We start from the raw sequence: 19,141 nt of genomic DNA, 5'->3' as shown, positions 1-19,141 counted from the left end.
GATGAGAAATAAAAAGAAAGGTTTATCAACTATATAACCAGGACTAAGCAGGACATTCGTTTGGTTCCTTTTTTATATTTATTGATTCCATGCATACTCAATTACGAATAAATTAATTTTCTATCTAATTTATGTGTTATTTTATTTTCTACTATTCTCTCTTTTCTGTGTTAGCTTCTAAAGAAGGAATATTTACTTTCAAACACTGGAAATAACTACTTCTAAATGTTTCAAGTAAACAATTCAATATAACAAATAACTTCCACAATCTCCTTAACCAGATAACATTATCACAATGCACACTTCCAAATAAGGAATGTATACATTGCACCGAGACAACATTTTCAAGTTCAGTGAGATGGAACAATTGGATCTCACCTCTGTTATGGTGACAGGCAATGAAGAAGTGTGTAACCTATCTTTTTCCCACGACATCATCAACTGAACTTCCAATCAATCTTTTAGCGTTAGTCCACAGGCAACACCTATGAAATATCTGTGCAAGGCTGCAATGCAATATGACAAGGAAATGTCTGTTAAATGAAATTACTCATAAAATTCGATGACAAAATTTAGAACTTTATATGATCTTACTACTATTCCAAAATCAGCAATAAGAATCTATAAAAGTGGGAATTAAGCATAAATCAATATGAAACAGCAGTGCTTTTTGCAAAGTAGGCATCTCGGGCAGTAGATCAGGTATAAAAGATTAATTTAAAGTAATTTAGAAATTTACTGGAAGTAACACAAGAAGCACAAGTGCCGCAATGTCTTTAGTGAGACGAGACACAAGTAGTTAAATGCTTTTTATTCTGATGATTAATATTCAAATTTATATGTGGTTACACATGTCAGCATTCTGTATTCTCTCTCCTTTTCTTTTGTTATCACTGCTTTATCTCTCAAACATTTAGATGCAGAAGATGGTTGGTGTGTGTCTGACAGGATTACAGGGAGGAGTAAGCTGTAAATTTGTCATGGAAATACGTCACTATTTGCCTTGTGATCTTTTGAAGATTAACAAAAACACAACAAGGGATAGCAATACTGTAGTTGAAATTATTACCCTGCCACAAACTCCTCTCCAGCACTAACCTCTTCATCCCACAGTAACATTTGCACCCAACATCCTCAATCATTTTTTGTAGGTACTCCAATCTCTGTCTTGCCCTACAGTTTTTGCCCTCTATGGCTCTTTATAGTACCATGGACATTATTTGCTGATGTCTTAACACAAGTCCTATCACACTGTCCCTTCTTCATGTCAGTCTTTTCTGTATGTTCCCTTCTTTGCCGACTCGGTGAAGAACTGTTTATGAATGTTACTATTGTCTTCCAAGTGTGACTGATCACTGTAAATAAACCTCACAAGGGAGCCAATGTACTGTGTAGCTATTATTAGTGTACTCAAGTGTTTAACGACCTGTCTGCAAGAGATTCTAGAGTGGGCACCATATATAATACTTATTACATGCTTCTAAACAATTTCTTACTCAATGATGAGTTACCCCAGACGATAATGTATCCAGTGACTCAACACCCTTGGGTAAAACAGCTTCATACATCTTACTACTATATAAACGAGTAAATCTGTTATATATTTGATATTAAACATGTAAAACAGCTGAAGACACAAAATCCTAATTATGCTGGGTTTCACTAGCTTCAAATTATGCACTAAATGAGTATAGTCTGGGAATTTGCATTTCATTGTAAGGAAAGCTAGTTTTTCATGCATCTCAATGTTTATGATGTCATATCTCACAAAACATGTCACACAAAAATATAATTTTGCAGGTACATTCAGTGGTATGTGTGGATAATGACTGCAAAATGTGTTACAGAGTTAGCAGCAAAGAAATAATATATGAAAATATTGTTTCTGATGGTTAAGTTTGACTGCAAGGACAGTGAAAATGCAGTAAGTAATAAACCTTTCCCCTTTGATTGTTCTGTGGAGGATTTTAGCAAGAAAAGTTTAAAAACATTTGAAATCATGTGTTAAGTTCGAAAAGACTGCTGTATGTTTCAGCTTTAGGCCAAAGGCCTTCTTCTGAAGTAGAAAACACACAAACACACAAACACACACACACACACACACACACACACACACACACAAACACACACACACAGCCACACACACAGCCAATGGTCACTGTGGCCAAACTGAGCTGTAACTGCACCCAATAGGACCAGCAATCCGGTGGTGGGGGTTTGAAGGAAACATGGGGAGGGGGGGGGGGGGTGGATAGCAGGTCAGTTGGGGAAAGGTGTATAGTACTGTTTGTAGGAGCATGCAGGGACATGGTGTTGATAGGAAGGGCTGCTAGGTGCAGTCAGGAAGCTGGTAGGGAGAGGGGCAAAGGAGAGAAGTAGAGAAGGGAAAAGGGTGTGTTGGTGAAATAGGAGGCAGCGTTGTGATGGAGTGGGAGGAGAGTAGGGGTTGGCTAAGTAGAGGACTCAGACCAGCGAAGGTTGAGGCCAGGGGGTACAGGAACATATGCTATTCTGCAGGGAGAGTTCCCAGCTGTGCAATTCAGAAAAGTTGGTGTTGGTAGGAAGGATCCAGAGGACACAGACTCAAATTTGTCACCTTTTCATTTCAAAGTGCTGATTGTATCCATAACACACAATTTAAAAGCTCAGACATTAAAGAAGATCCTTAAACTGCGACTTTCAGCTCTGTTTCCTGTCGATTTTAATACTTAATAATTTGAATCACTGTTTTTTATTGTTCACCCTGTGTGTTCTTTATAACGGTGCAATAATGCCTGGTGCAGTGCAGAATTTCTTGTAATGTGTTTTATTTAAGTTTAGTGAAAGTCTATTTGCAGAGAACCACTTTCTAATTTTCAAAAAAAAATTTATTTACTTTTCAAATGTTGAAATTCTTCAATAGGTTTGATTATGAGTTGGAGAAAAAGAACTATTTCTGATTCTTGGACATATGATGCAACTATATGTCACATTAAAAATTGCTGATACATCTATTCAGAAAGAAAGAGAAAGAAAATTAATATTAAAATTTTTGACAGAAGAAGACATCCTAAATAACAGCTCCCAATCATCATTGAATCTAGCTTCATGCTGATAAATGAAAGTCAGTTAGTGAATTTCACATGCCATGGATCACTTGCACAAAAAATAGCAATGATATGAAAAAGAGTCATTTTAAATTAACATCACAAATTAATTTGTAAATATGCATACGCGAATTAGTAATTCCTACCTACCACCTTGCCAAAGCAAGGTTGGTACCTCATAAAACAACCATGAAAGCACATAGTCACCTCAAACCTCATCGATGAATGAGCAACACCGATGAAGTCGCATGCAGAAACATTTCGCTTTGCTGCCACGACTATTCTTCTACTTACAGCCAAGCACAGCAAAGCTCAGCCTAGTCCGTGACCATCAACTAAGGTGACAGCATCGTCTTCCAGTAGGCCAGCTGTGTGACCAATGTTTAATCCAGAATTCTATGTGATAGTTACTGTTAAACATACTCTGAGTGAGACTTGTATTTTTTTCTGTGTCAAGTGACATGTTAAGGTTCACAAACAGCCATTAAATACTCATGACATTCCTGTGGAAATAATTTGTAACAAAGTTAAGTAATTCTTCTTAACTATATTATAATACAGTGAACTATCAATAATATTAAGAAAAGGATAGATTACTACTCACCATAAAGGTGACATGTTGAATTGCAGACGGGCGCAACTACAAGACTGTTATAACTACTAAAAGACTCTTAACTGTTACACACTTATCTTTTGGCTGAAGTCTTCTTCAGAAACGAAAACACACACGCACACACACATTCACACAAGCAAGCACATCTTGTGCATACATGACTGCTCTCTCCCACAGCTGCGACCAGAATGTAATGGTGTGTTCAGCACAATTAGCACTCTGGAATTCGATGGGGTGGGGGCTGAAGAAGGGTAGCAGGAAATGGTGGGAGGAGAAAGGGGGAGGGGGATAGTAAAGTATGGGTGTGAAGAGAAGAGTAAGTGCTGCCTCACAGAATTTTCATGGACTAGACAGTTGCCAACAAGGCTGCCTGGCATTGCATCAGGGTCGGGGGCAGGGGGGTGGGGGTGGGGGGGGGGGGCAATGGGAAGTGGAAAAGGAGAGCAACAGAGGGGGGAAAAAGACTTGTGGCACTGGGTGAGATGGAGCACAATGAGCACAGAGGATGTGAATTGGGAGGAGTGACAGGACAATGGGGACACAAACTTTTGGGTTAGGGTGAGTGCAGCAGACTAACTTATGGTGATACAGGGATGATTTCAGGTGCGGAAAATGTGTCATAAGGATAACTCCCATCTGTGCAGTTCACAAAAGGTAGTAGCGGTGGAGAGGATCCAGAAGCCCGGATAGTGAAGATGCCACTCAACTCAAGCATGTTAATTCAGTTACATGTTGTGCCAAAGGGTGGTCAAATTTGCTCTTGGCCACAGTCCAGCAGTGGTCGTAAATCCCAGTAGAGAGCTGTGTGGTAGTAAGACTAATATAAAAAGCTGCACAAGGATTACAGTAGAGCTGATATATGACTTGACTCCTTTCACATGTGGTGTGTCCTCTGACAGGTTAGGATAAACCTGTGAGAGGAATGGAATAGGAACTGCAGGGTGCGTGGATTGGGCAAATCTTGCACCTGGGTCTTCCACAGCGATATGATCCCTGTGGCAAGATGTTGGGAATGAGAGTGGCATAGGAATGGATACTATTGGAGGCTGGGTGTGCAACGTAACACCACTTTAGGAGGGATGGGAAATATCACTGGTAGGAAGTCACTTGTTCCGGGCATAATGGTAGATAATCAAAGCCCTGACATAGGATGTGATTCAGTTGTTCCAGTCTGGGGTGGCATTGGGTAACAGATGGGGTGCTCTTTTGTAGTTGGTTCTTGGGGCTGGTGGGAGGATTGGTGGGTGGGCACGGTTAATCTGTTTGCGGGCAAGATCTGGGGGATAGTGCTTGTCTGTGAAGGCCTCTGTGAGGCTTTCAGCATATTGGGCAAGGGAGCTGTTCTCACGGCAGATACGCCATCCCCAACTGACTAACCTGTATGGGAAGAATTTTTTTTTTATGTTGAAGGTATGGCAGCTGACAAAATGCAGGTATTGTTGGTGGTTGTTTGGTTTAATATGGACAGAGTCGCAGATGGAGCCATCAGAGAGGAAGAGGTCAATGTACAGGAAGGTGGAATGCTGGGTTGAGGAGGACCAAGTGAAGCACATGGGAGAGAAGGTGTTCAATGAACTGATAATTAAATCAAGACCCTAAGCTGTTGACAGGTATTGGTACACATCAACGTGGACTGTTGAAAACGTGTGCCCCGACCAGGACTCGAATCCAGGATCTCCTGCTTACATGGCAGATGCTCTATCCATCTGAGCCACCGAGGGCACAGAGGATAGTGCGACTGCAGGGATTTATCCCTTGCGCACTCCCCAGGAGACCTGCATTCCCATCTTAATGTCCACACACTACATTCGTAGTGCCCCTGTCCATTACACTCATTACTCATGGCAGACAATCTTACCAAGTCCTGTAAGAGTTCGGGCAATGTATGTGCATCCAGCACAGAAGAAGAAGTTCAATGGTATCTGTTCTTATGGACATGTCCGAAAGAACAGATACCATCTTCATACAGTTAAGGCTAACCGGCCATTGACCATCTTCTGTGCCGATGCACATGCACTGCCCAAACTCTTATGGTACTCAGTAATATTGTCTGCCGTGAGTAATGAGTGGGATGGGCAGGGGCACTACGAATGTAGTGTGTGGACATTAAGTTGGGAATGTGGGTCTCACGGGGAGTGTGCAAGGGAGAAATCCCTGCATTTGCACTATCCTCTGTGCCCTGGGTGGCTCAGATGGATAGAGCATCTGTCATGTAAGCTGAAGATCTCAGGTTCAAGTCCCGGTCAGAGCACACATTTTCAACTGTCCCCATTGATGTATACAAACGCCTGCAACAGCTGCGGGTCTTGATTTAATTATCATTTCATTCTAAGAGAGCTGCATGGTCACTGACGGTATCTGTTCTTTTGGACATGTCTGAAAGAACAGATACCATCTTCATATAGAAGGTGTTCAGGTTGTGAAAGGATGAGGACAGGGTATTTTCGCATCGAGTCCAGACCATGAATATATTGTCAATGATCCTGAACCAGACAAGGGGTTTGGAGTTTTGGGAGGCTGGGAAGGTTTCCTCTAAATTAGCCATAAACATGTTGACACAGGAGGGTGCCATGCAGGTGACCATGACTGCTGCGGACTTGTTTGTGTACCTTCTCTTCAAAGGATAAGTAGTAGTGGATAAGGATAAAGTTAATAATGTGTACCAGGAATGAGGTAGTGGGTTTGGAGTCTGAGGGATGTTGGGAGAGATAGTGTTCAATAGGGGCAAGACCATGGGCATGATGGATGTTGATGTATAGCCAGGTGGTAATAACAATGAAGAGCAGAGATCCACAAGGTGAAAGGGTGGAGATGGTGGAGAGTCTCTTTGATGGGAAGTTAGGTTTTGGGCAATTAGTTGGAAGTGTTTGTCAATGAGGCCCGAAATTCTTTCAGAGGATACAACTAGCTACAATGGGACATCCAGGATTTTGGGGTTTGTTGATTTTGGGAAGCATGTAGAAGGAGAGTGTGTGGGGTATTACAAGGGGAAGTGAGAAATGCAGTCAGGGTAGAGGTCTTAGAAAGGGACTAGTCACTGCCAAGGAATTCCATGTGCTCAAGCAACCCATGCACAGTGACAACTGGGTACACCACAAGAGCTGGTGGAGTTATAAGTAAGGCAGCCAGTATAATATTACCAGCAGAACTGAAGATGGCCAGAAGACTCTGCACTGAAATATTGTGATAGCACTTTACTGACATCCAGCAGTTCACCTGAAATTTTATGGAACAAATTAAAAATGTTTCATTACAACAGGATGTGTGCAAACTCCAGTACCCTACATTGCAAAAGCTAAGAGTTTGAAGGTACTAGTGTTTGAAGGCAGTGAGTCAAATAACCAAATGGTGCTCAGTGGCAACCTAACACATTTTTGCCATAATTCTGCTACATTCTACCACCAAAAGAAGACAAGAAAAGGCTCCCACCACCAATGTTCTATCTGTCAAATAATGTCTCTTGAAAAAAAGTAGTAATCTTATTTCAGATACAGGTCAGTTAAAGAATCAGCCAAAAGTTTCTTGACATTCACAAGGAGGAGCTTCAGAAAACTATGGTAAAGACAAATACAGCAGCTTATCTTTCCCAGTCACTCTGTATCCTATTAGAATTTCCAGTTTTCTGAACTATCATGTGGTTGACTACTTCCACAGAACTCTTTTAGTACAGTATATAGTTATCTTGTTTACATGTAAACAGCAGAACTCGTAGATTCTCAGACTGTAAGTTTTTCAACTTTAGGACAAACATCACAGCTGGCAAGCTTTTGTACTGAGGTGGCAGCAAACAAGCAGCTCTGGGTCGAACTAGGAGTTTGCAGTTTATTTCGTTAGACCCAACAATTTTGGGCACAGCAAAGGCTGCTATTTTACTTCACAGCTAGTCAAAAATTTAATGAACGTCACCCTCCCACTGCTCATATGAAAGGAGATGGTAAAACATAGTATGACAACTTAATCTGTGCTTTCAATGCCACAGAGTCTCCAAGTAGGATTGCTACCTACTGATTCCGAGACCAATTTTAATTCATGCAGCCTCAAAAAATACATTCAGAAACAGTTTTCGACACCATAGTGGACATGCTAGAAGTTTCTGAAATGACTTGCAATAGACACCTTGGCAACATGACATTTTGCAAAATAGGAATAATGCTCTGTTCATGCTTGATTGTGTTTCCTGGTGTGCTAATCATTTCTCATTTCTGCAGCCTATGCCGGCATCAAGATTCACTGAAGTATTAGCTTACCGAATGGTAGAAACATAAACTATCCAGGTTGTTCACTTGCTCCTGTCAGCAGGAAATACTGTTGGGTCATTCCGTGTCAGTCAAATCAACACACTGATTAAGTTTGGTGTGCTCAGATTTTGATGAAACTAGAAGTACACAGTGTCCCTACATAGTTATGAACGAAAACCAAGGCTTAATAAATTTTTAAGCCCTGACTTTTCAAATTTTTATTAAAAATTTCTAAGCACTGGAGTAGTACACTGCCATTTTCTCTCGTTCCAGATGAGATACATACTTGCAAATTGTGTCATATTAAAGCTCTTGAAGATGGCCTTTCATTTGGCATGAAACATGATAGGGTAAGAGAACTAATTTTTTAAAAATTTAAGTACATTTTTAATTTCTAAAAACACCATATTTTTAAAATTTGAAAAAAAAAAATGATTATAAGATTTCCCTGCACTAGAGTCTTACACCTCCGAAAGTTTCATTCTGGCATCATCATCATGGGATCAAATGTTCTACATTAAGAAATCACCAAATTAATTTCAAAACATTTACTTCCAACATGACACTTATGGACAGCTGTGTATATCACAATTTCTTATAAACTGGAATTAACTGTAAAGGCTCTGTTGGTTTTGATCCTGTCATTTTCAGGCAAGATGCATATTCGGCCTGTTGCAGTCACTGGGTTCATTCTCCTGGATATGGATGGAACTATGGGAGGTACCAACTTGGACACGGAAAGTACGAAGCGCCAAGAAGTTTTGGAAAAAATTGGAAGCGGGCCCTGGAGACCCGACTCATACAATGTGGCAAGGATATGATGTCAACAGGTTGTGTCGTATGGTTTACACAAGTCAAAAAGAAAGGCAACGAGGTGTTGGCATCTGGAAAAGGCTGTTCGGGTGGCAGACTCGAGGGACACAAGATTACCAGTGGTAGAGCGACCCTGGCGGAAGCTGCCCTGACATGGAGACAGTAGGCCAAGTGACACTAGGATCTAACCCAACTGCTGACACGCCATACATTCCAGCAGCTTACAAAGAATGTTGGTGAGGCTGATGGGCCAATAGCTATCCACATCAAGCAGTTTTTACAGGCTTTGAGCACTGGTATGGTGGTACTCTCTCACCATTGGGATGGAAAGACGTCATCACACCAGATAATGAGGATATGTAGCTTTTAGTCAGATGAGAGATGTTTAATCATATGGCTATGAATCCAATCAGGACCAGGCGCTGTGTTGGGGCAATGTGCAAGGGCACTGAGCAGCTCTCACTCTGTAAATCGGCTGTTATTTTGCAACTGACTGGCTGTTTACTATTTCTACAAGAAGATGTATTCAACATACGTTAGAGAACGTGATAAACCAACAAAGGAGTACATGCATACTTAATGCCAATAATAGCCCTGCCACTTTAAAGATGTATTACTTTCTACAATAAATTATTTTACTATTACATTACCTATTTATCTTCTTAACAACCCAATATAAACTATGCCATTAGTTTTGTAAGTTACCGATGGTAAGAGTCAGACTAATACTACAAGTATGAACCAGAAAGAGGTATGACCAAGATTAATACATATTTTTGGCCTACTGCGACCCCTGTACATCTAGAAAAACAGGAAGATAACAATCCCCACCCCAACACAGAAAATTATATATATATATATATATATATATATATATATATATATATACACACACTTATCACCTTCACAGTGATCTTCAGCACACAAATACATTTCTTGAATCGGTGATTCATTGCTGGGAATTTTTATAGTCATCTGCAGCAGTAACTGATAGTTCATACCTAGTTATTTTATTGTTGCTTGCCCCCATCTGTTCCACCAAAGTGATGACTGGCTCACTGAGATGGCTGTAAAAAACAACTGAGGTCACACGCGCCCAAGTCAAAACAATAGAACACGAAGACAGAAAGGAGTTAAAAAAACAACTTTACGTCAGTCCCAACGGACATAACAGAAGACAGCTAAAACCAGTCATGTGGAAAATGGGCTAAAAAAAGAAACCATACAGACTCAGAGGTCTAAAACTAAAAATTAAGTGGCCATCGCCATATTGCTTTGATTGATAAAAAGTAAAATGTAGAAGGGAAAGTGGATTTAGTTACTCACAATCCATGTTATGAAGCAACAGGGAAAGGAAAACAGGGAGGGTAGCAAGGATGGAGGCATGGCTGTCAGAGGGAAGGCAAAGATATTCTACTGTAAGTACTGTGCCAGCTTCAAACCAAAGAGGACGCATACAGAAATAAAGAGGTATATGGTACAAAGATGTAGGATGGAAAGATGCATGAATGGCTAAAGAGGAAAGGGAAAGAGGAGAAGACTGAAGAGTAAATGGGAGTGAGGTGGTTTAACGTAGGTTTAGTCCAGGGGGATGGCGGGATGAAAGGATGTGTCTGAGTGCAAGTTCCCATCTTCGCAGTTCAGAGGGACTGGTGTTGGGTGGGAGAAGCCAAATGGCACATACGGTGTAGCAGGTTCCTAGGTCCGTAGAATTATGCTGGAGGGCAATACCCAGTAGCGGTAATAACTTGGGCATAATGTGTACAAAGTGGTGGGGTAGCGCCACTTATCAATTGACATTGGCTAAAAAGGCAGTGCCCAATACGCAGCCCCTCTTAAAATGAGCTAATCCCAGTGGGAGGCCGAGAGGAGGTCATCCAAGCCACTGGGAAAGGGTTAATAAGCCGGAGCATATTCCCGTGAAGAGGTGATGTCAAAGGGACACCACCTCCTGACAGATGGCAACACAAAGATCATTGGAGGGAATATAGTAACTTGCAGGCACTAAGGTATGGGCAGTGCACAGCGCACATAGACTTCAAAGGGTGCTGAGTGAGTCTGAACACAGGGCACTATTGAAAAGGTTGTGTCGGCAGATGTACTCCTTGGCCTGATACAGGATGAAGAGCTCGACTGTGAGTACTGAGCAGTGTGCCAGAAGCCAATATTGAAAGACACGGGTGTCCATGACGGAGGCAAACCCGACCCCACAGTCATTCTGAGAGCCATCAGTGTGTACGAAGGTACTATCTCGAAGTTCCATGCGAAGGTCATGAACCTGAAGGCAATAGACTGAGGCTGGAGTAGTGTCCTTAGGAAGCGAACGAAGCCAACTTGGTGAAGGGTTCACACCCTTCGGGAAATGTGCAGATAGTGTGAAGTTAAGCTGCCTTAGCAAGTGCCAAAAGCAGACTCCAGGAGGTAACAGAAAAGAGTGACGCTCCCCATAATGGTGATCAAGGGAATTATCAAAGGAGGAGGCAAAGGATGGGTGGCCACACATGGCTGACAAATGGCATGCATACCTGCTGAGAAGAAAGTCACAGAGGTAGGACAGTGGAAGTTCGGCAGCTTCAGCATACAGATCTCAACCGGGCTAGTGTAAAAGGCGCCCGTGGACAAACAGATGGCACAACGGTGGATAGTGTTGAGACGGCATAAGATGGATGGACATGCCGACACATAAACTAAGCACTTGTAGTACAAACAGAGGCGGGTGGTTCAATCGGTATCCTAGGAAGTACCATTGAGGACACGTAGGACGCTGAGGAACCGTGCACAGCGGGCTGCCAGGTAAGACACATGGGGGGACCAGGAGTGTTTCCTATCAAGTATAAGCCCCAGGAATTTCTTAGTTTCAATGAACAGAAGGGCCCAAGATGTAAAGATGGTGGGAGAAACCAATTGTGTCACCAGAAATTCATACAGAAGTTTTGTCAGTGTAAAAGGGAAAGCCACTGTCAATGCTCCAGGAGTAAAGATGATCAAGACAGCACTGAAGACACTGCTCAGTGAGACAGGTCCAAAGAGAACAGCAATGGATGGCGAAATTGTCAGCAAAAAGGGAGCTGGAGATGCCCGATGGGAGACAGGCCACTATAGGGTTAATGGCGATAGCAAAGAGGATGATACTCAGGACGGGACCCTGAGGCACACCGCTTTCCTGGATAAATGTGACCGACAAGGTAGAACCACATGCACCATGAAAACTCTGTCTGTTAAAAATGCCTGAAGCAGGGCAGACGGCCACGGAAGCCCCATGTGTAAAGAGTACAGAGGATACCAGCTCTCCAGCGTGTGTTGTAGGCCTTCTACAAATCAAAAACACAGTCACAGTCTGGAATTTCCTCAGAAAACCATTCATGACATGGGTGGACAAAGTAACGAGATGGTCAACTACAGAACGTCACACTCGAAATCCACACTGTGCAGTCGTCAGTAAATTGCGAGACTCGAGCCACCATAGCAGCCACGCATGAATCATACGTTCCATCACCTTGCAAACGCAGCCGATAAGAGAGATGGGGCAGCAGTTAGAAGGAAGGTTTTTGTTCTTATCGGGTGTAGGTATGGGTATGATGGTGGCTTCATGCCAGCATCCGAGAAATGTGCTCTCTGCCTAAATGTGGTTGAACGAATTAAGCAGAAACTGCTTGTCCGCAAAAGAAAGGTGCTGCAACATCTGAATGTGGATGGCGTCTGGTGCTGGGGCAGAGGATCGGAATGAAGTGAGAGCAAGATCTAGCTCCCTCATAATAAAGGCGGCATTGTAGCACTCACAATTCAGAGAAGAGAAGGGAATCGTGCAAGCCTTCTCCGCTAGTTTCCAGTGGAGGAAGGCAGGGTGAAAGTGGAAAGAACTCGAAACTCCTGCAGAAAGCAAGTTCAAAACAGCTGCTCACCCAACTTGTATACAATATTCTGGTCTCTCTGTGCCACACACACACCCAACCTCTTGATGCATACGTGTGGGTCACATCCATGGTGAAGACACTCTCTTGCTGAGCACGCCACCAAATATGACATCTTTCATTTCAATGATTGCTTCACAGCCTATGCCATCTCGATCCATTCTGCCACCTCCAGCTTTTCTGAACTGCACAGGTGGGAATGCCCCCACAATACATCCTACATCCCATAACCCTCCTGGCCTCAACCTTCGTTACTCATTGTCCTTACCCATCTAGCTCCTTCCCTGTTCACAGTCCAGGACTACATAGCCCTCTCTTCCACCAACAGGCCCAATCTTTTTTACTTCTCTCCTTTTCCATTAGCCCCCACCCTCCGTCTAACCTGCACACTCCCAGCAGCACTTTACTGTCCCCCTCCCCCCCCCCCCCAATCACAGCCTCCTCCTTACCCTCACATGCTTGCTCTCCCATAATGACTGCTGCTTGCAGTTTCGCTCCAGCTCCCAGAGACTGTGGTCTTGTGTGTGTGTGTGTGTGTGTGTTTTCTATTTCCGACAAAGGCCTTGTTGGTTGAAAGCTAACTTTCTGACAGTCTTTTTGCAGTGTCTTTCTGCAACTCATCTTTGCTGTATGGTGAGCAGGGACTATCCTTTTCACTGTATGGTTACATTCGGTCAAGTTGGTTTGGCTGTTGCAACTCAATGCATCTACTACGTTGTGAGTTGTAACTTCATTCCCAAATTGTCTACAGAACTGCATGTTATTCACTTACATTCTTAACCATAAAAAATTACTACAGAGGCAAAAAATTCACATTGGACACACAAAGCATTCCAGATGAGATATGAGCTGTACTGAATTAATAAGGAGTTGTGTAATACATCTTTATGGAGAAAAATGCACACCACTGCACCCAACGTGGCACTTTTCTGGGAACTTTAGGTTGGTTTTGACAGTAAAGGGACTGAAACACAAGGCTATCAGTCCCTTTTTCATTAGTCACACAGTTATCAGGTTAAAACCATAACCCACAAGTATACTATCAGCCAAAATCCAAGGAAGAAACAAAATGTGTAAAGCTGTGTGTGCAACAATACTGAAGTAAAAAAATGAAAATACCAAGCAAAACTGAGCACATTAACTAAAAGGGAAAAGTGACAGAAGGCCTGGCTGCTTGCAAGAATAAAAGGACAAGCCAGCCACTCTCCAACACACTAAAATCTCCAGCCTAAAAACACAAGGCAAGAGAAACATAGATGGTGAAAAGACGAACACCAAATTGAGCAGACGGCACCAGAGGAAATGAGGAAGAGTTGGCCAGATGCCCACCCTCAGACTGAGCAATAACCGCCTCTCCCTCTCAAATAAAACTTAAACTAGATCAGCCGTTGGGGCATTGTCACCTAACAACCATAGGTAGTGTGTAAGGAAGTCCACCTCAGGGTGGCTAAATCTGGACAATCTAACAAGATGTGGATCACTATCAGACGTACACCACGACAACACTGAGGTAGGTCCTCGCAACATAGCAGGTGACCATGATTCAGCCAAGTACAGCTAATGTGGAACAGGCAAAAGACAATGGAGTCTTTGCGAGAGGCTTGCATGGAGAACCTCCACACATTCGACGACTCTCTTATTCCAAAAACCGAACACTTTGTGGCGTAATACTGATTGAAGATCAGATTCCAGTAGGCTGATCTCTGGACCCAGTTTACAAGTAGCCTCTTTGTCTAGCCTGTTGGGATTCCTGTGTGTCTCACGATCCATACAAAGACCACTGACTGCCCATGTTGTTCGTGGATGTAAACAGACTCTTGGAGAGCCATAACCAACGGATGGCGAGAGTAGTACTGGTCAAGAGTTCGTAAGGCGATCAAGGAGTCACTACAAATGAGTAAGGATTCCTCAGCACAGGGACAGATATGCTGAAGAGTGTGAGAGATAGCTACCAGCTCTGCAGTGAAAGCACTACAGCCATATGGCAAGGAGCACTTTTGAGCATGCCCAACATGAGCATCAACTGTTGACCAACTTGTGTAAACTATCTCTGAACCTCAGGTCACATCAAAATGGTTCAAATGGCTCTGAGCACTATGGGACTCAACATCTTAGGTCATAAGTCCCCTAGAACTTAGAACTACTTAAACCTAACTAACGTAAGGACATCACACACATCCATGCCCGAGGCAGGATTCGAACCTGCGACCGTAGCAGTCCCGCGGTTCCGGACTGCAGCGCCAGAACCGCACGGCCACCGCGGCCGGCGGTCACATCAAGAATAGACAGGAACAGGCACTGAAGGGCTGCAGAATATACTGAGTCATTTGGGACTTGTGAGAGGTCCAGACGAATCTGTCATTGGGGTATATACCAAGGAGGTGTACATGAGTGAATCAGGAGAATAGGTGGTAGAGAGAAAGACTTGAGCTTAGTGAGAAGGCACCAGACACGGAATGCAATTGTAATCTCCGATTTGGGCCAATGTTTCAGGAGATGAAGCACCATGTTAGGGAAAATGAGACAGTAGTCTGGATGTTTAGGCATGCTGCAAATATGTGCAATATAATTTGCAGGCATATTTTTCTGCCTGATCCACAATGGAGGAACCCCAGGCTTTTCACAGTGCTCGTTCAGAAAGCTCCCATCGCAAGTCAAACTCCACAGTAAAGTACAGGGACCAGCATCTGCAACGCCAAGGGTGATGCTGAACTATACACCAGGCTCCCAAAATCAAGATGGGACTGCGCAAGTGCTTCGTACAGATGCAACAGTGTACGGCGGTGTGCTCACCAACCAGCGTGACTCTGGCATCAAAGAATGTAAATGTGCAGCCAGTACTTTTGCTTAAGCTGACGAAGATGGGGATCCAAGTTAAGTGGGTGTTGAAAAACAGTCGTAAAAAGCAATAAGAGCCCATGACATTAAGGCGATGGTCATCAACAAAAAAATGTGCATGTGGGTGAACTGTACGACTGTGACAGTCTTGGGGCTGAAAACTAAAAGCCATGGGTGAGGGCCCATGACTGCACCATTTGTACGGACGGTTCCTTGCGGTCAACTTTCAGCCACACCAATAGTAGATGAGTAAAAGGAAATACAAGGAAACTTTTGTGTAGCCACTCATACATAAAGGCTTGATCTTATTATGTTTTACACTGCAATAATCAAGTTCAGCCAGGACACACACAAAAACTAGTGGTCAGGAAATTTACTCCTCCACTTCCGTTTATCATGCCGTAGCCACATAATGCTGGAGGTGAAACTGTTTCCACTGAAGTGATTTGTACATTTACCTTTGAGTTGAGAGCCACACCATGAACATGACTTAGCGACTTTGGTTAAAAAAAATTAGTAGTGTTGGACAGTGCAGAACAAATTCTGTATCTGCCATACTGTCAAGTAGATAAGAACCTCACAATAAGAATACAAACTTGAAACGGCCTATAATAAATTATACACCAAAACACAGCCAGAAGAAATATGTAATATTCGATTACAAATTGTTGTGATAAGTTCAAATGGCTCTGAGCACTATGGCACTTAACTTCTGAGGTCATCAGTCCCCTAGAACTTAGAACTACTTAAACCTAACTAACGTAAGGACATCACACACATCCATGCCCGAGGCAGGATTCGAACCTGCGACCGTAACGGCAGCGCGGTTCCAGACTGTAGCGCCTAGAACCGCTCAGCCACCCTGGCCGGAGTCGTGATAAGTACTTTATTTTCAAATAGAAATGAGAGCCTGAAAATCAATACAATAGCTTAAGTTGTAAATTAATTGTTTTATATTGCCAATCATCTTAATGGAGTTTGAAAAATGAAACTCTACCTGTTTGGATGGGTCAGTGAATATGATGCAGCAAGGAACCCGCCCATGCTGTGTCCAAGTAAAATCATCTTTTCCAGTTTCATTTCACGGCGCCACTCCTCCACAGAACGAACAAACTGCTGCTCTGCTTCTAATGCATCTGAACTAAAATTTGGTCTTGAACTCCTGCCAAAGCCTGCGTCATAACACATTTAATCAAATCGAGTTCCATTACTGCCATGAAACAGTTCTATAACCAAGATCTTTTTAACGTACTTCAGCACAGTATTCAGTTACATCAAAAGAAACAATTTACGGTTAAATTTATATTTATTATTCTCATTACTTTTAATAGAATAAACAGCAGATCTAAACAAAGAAGGCTCTTTCTGTGGCTTCCCTATTGTTTCCAACAAATGGTAAGTAGCAACTTTCCTTTTCATAATATTGTCAACACGTACTTACTTATTTTATTTTGATTGTCAATGTATTCCAAGTTATACCGGTATATTCTTTTGTAATTGGACAGATAAAAAATCTTTTTACAAGCGGCAGCACAACACACATATAAAATGTATTACAATTTGCAAGCTTGCAATGTAAAACATAGTTCCACTCTTCTCGCCAAGTCACATTAATACACCACCGACAACTCTCAGACTCAAAAGATGCTGCTATGCTCCCTGCCTAAATTTCAGACTCCACAGTCGACTGTTGCCAGTGGCTCCTTCTACTGGTTGAAGGGTTGAAAGGGAAGGAGGAGGGATGAAGGAAAAGAACTGGTGAGGATTAGGAAAAGGGAGTTCAGAAAACTCACCCAAAACCCTGGGACTCACTGCATACTTTATTTTTTATTGTCTGGAGATACGCTGGATGGAGTCACACACTTTTGAAAGTAGAAATGAATGGGGGGAATGTTGACAGGAATAAGTCGTTGCTTTGAACCTGTTTCAATAACATCATTTTCTTTTTTTTTTTTAATTATAGGCTATTATGGATTACCTGTAAGAATGTGTAAGTATATTTTGATTAATCCTCCAGAGTTATGCACTTTGATGCTGGATATAAATGAAAGTTTGTGCAAAATAATAATTTATATCTGTTCAAAGTGTTGTTTTTATTTATCTGCAAACTTATTTGTATGTTTTGTTTAAATCCATATGGTGTGGCACACACTAGTCTTAATATCATTGTGCTCTATGGTGCAAAGACAAACAAAAATATTACTACCATATCATTGCCTGGGAGGCTTTCATATCAACAGACAAATCAAATACTGGAAGAAATATGTTATCCATTGTGCAGTAGCTGGACTAGTCAGAGGAGTGGTGAGTACTTTTCACCATATTGCACTGCACTGTTTGATTCAGTGTAACCTTACTTATCATGTAAGGACACCATATCTACTAACCCAATAAATCAATTGCATAAACTGGTCTCGTTCTCGCCAAAGCATCCAGATTAAGACACCACAAAGCCACTCCAGCAGCAAGGCCATGAAGTAAAACAATTGGCGTTCGTGGAGAATCTTCGTTTAGTGAAATGGTCCATATCTTGTCTGACGATCCTACAACCGGGCCTATATCTACATACCATCCCCGATATGTTGTCTTTAAATCTGGAACAATGATTAAAACGTATGTGTTACATTGTTGTCAATTACATCAATCGCTACACGAAAACCAAGCAAGCATGTGAACTGTACCCCAAAAGCACACAGTAACACCACTATCCCTTCAACAAGATACTTACAACTCAATATTTTACGTTCAATAGTGCGAAGCATATCCGCCGAAGCAGGACACCACTGCAACCACTCCCACGGCCAGCTGCATTATACATTAAAAGTGAAACTTTTATAGTTTTACTCTTCGTAATAAAAAATGATCGGATATACACAGTGACTGACTCACTTTAACCTAAAGTTAAGAAGAAGTGGATTTTATCTCACCCAATCACGTCAGATGCGCTCCGACGCAAAATAATAATAATTATGATTACAAAAATGAACTATTAACCTGTATCGGCTTTTCACAGTTGCTATCTCATTATCTGCCATATCTCATTTGTAAAGTTGAAAGAAGATGACAGCTTCACTGAAATGCTGCTATAAAATGGAATGTTCTTCAATCAATTATTCCAGCACACAGGCTATGGCTGGGAACACAATAACACTCTCAGTAATATACAATACTAGCAACCTGTACCATCACTGCACTTCTTGCATGACAACAAAAACATTACACAGCTACATTCGAAACATCATCGCTACTGCCAAAGTTAACATAGCAACTACACGAAGATATACCACAAGAACATCTGTCCAAGTAGATGATTCACGTTTGCCAAAATGCAACGGACAAAAGTGGAACGTGAAAACTTTTCACAGTGAATTTCAAATGGCGACGCCCAACTGGCCGTAAACGGAGCAGAATGAGACGATGACAGAACTGGACGTCAACGCCAAGGTTTCCGACGAAAAAGGTTTTGCTTTGACGGTGGCGCTGTCTACTAACATCGTAGCCTGTTTTCACCACACTAATTTTGGTTGACTGGATTTTTTATTTGGTCTTTTAGTTTACATATGTTACAGGTAGTGTAGGCCTACTGATAATATAGGCCAAATCAAATGAAAGAATACAGTATTATCACAGTATTACATGAAA

At 42.2% G+C, this 19,141-nt stretch overlaps 1 protein-coding gene across 4 annotated transcripts in view; it reads right to left on the bottom strand.

Moving 5' to 3' along the window:
• LOC126272769 (1-acylglycerol-3-phosphate O-acyltransferase ABHD5-like) overlaps positions 1–18,938 on the bottom strand; it is a 111,393-nt gene extending 92,455 nt beyond the window's left edge. Inside the window, exons 1-5 of one of the 4 annotated variants that reach the window (XM_049975908.1) lie at positions 18,677–18,938; positions 18,494–18,582; positions 18,228–18,304; positions 17,887–18,093; positions 16,497–16,671 (exon numbers count right to left, since the gene is read on the bottom strand). In XM_049975908.1, coding sequence (XP_049831865.1) covers positions 16,497–16,671; positions 17,887–18,093; positions 18,228–18,304; positions 18,494–18,534 — 500 coding nt within the window. In that variant the 5' untranslated portion in view covers positions 18,535–18,582; positions 18,677–18,938. The remainder of the gene's footprint in view (positions 1–16,496; positions 16,672–17,886; positions 18,094–18,227; positions 18,305–18,493; positions 18,583–18,676) is intronic. The other 3 variants (XM_049975910.1, XM_049975907.1, XM_049975909.1) reach the window with 3 other exon arrangements.
• Positions 18,939–19,141: the final 203 nt, after the last annotated feature.

This window comes from Schistocerca gregaria, chromosome 5 (assembly GCF_023897955.1).
Source record: "Schistocerca gregaria isolate iqSchGreg1 chromosome 5, iqSchGreg1.2, whole genome shotgun sequence".
Lineage (NCBI taxonomy): Eukaryota > Metazoa > Arthropoda > Insecta > Orthoptera > Acrididae > Schistocerca > Schistocerca gregaria.
Note: the sequence above shows the minus strand (reverse complement) of the source record. Positions and strands in the feature narration are given on the sequence as shown.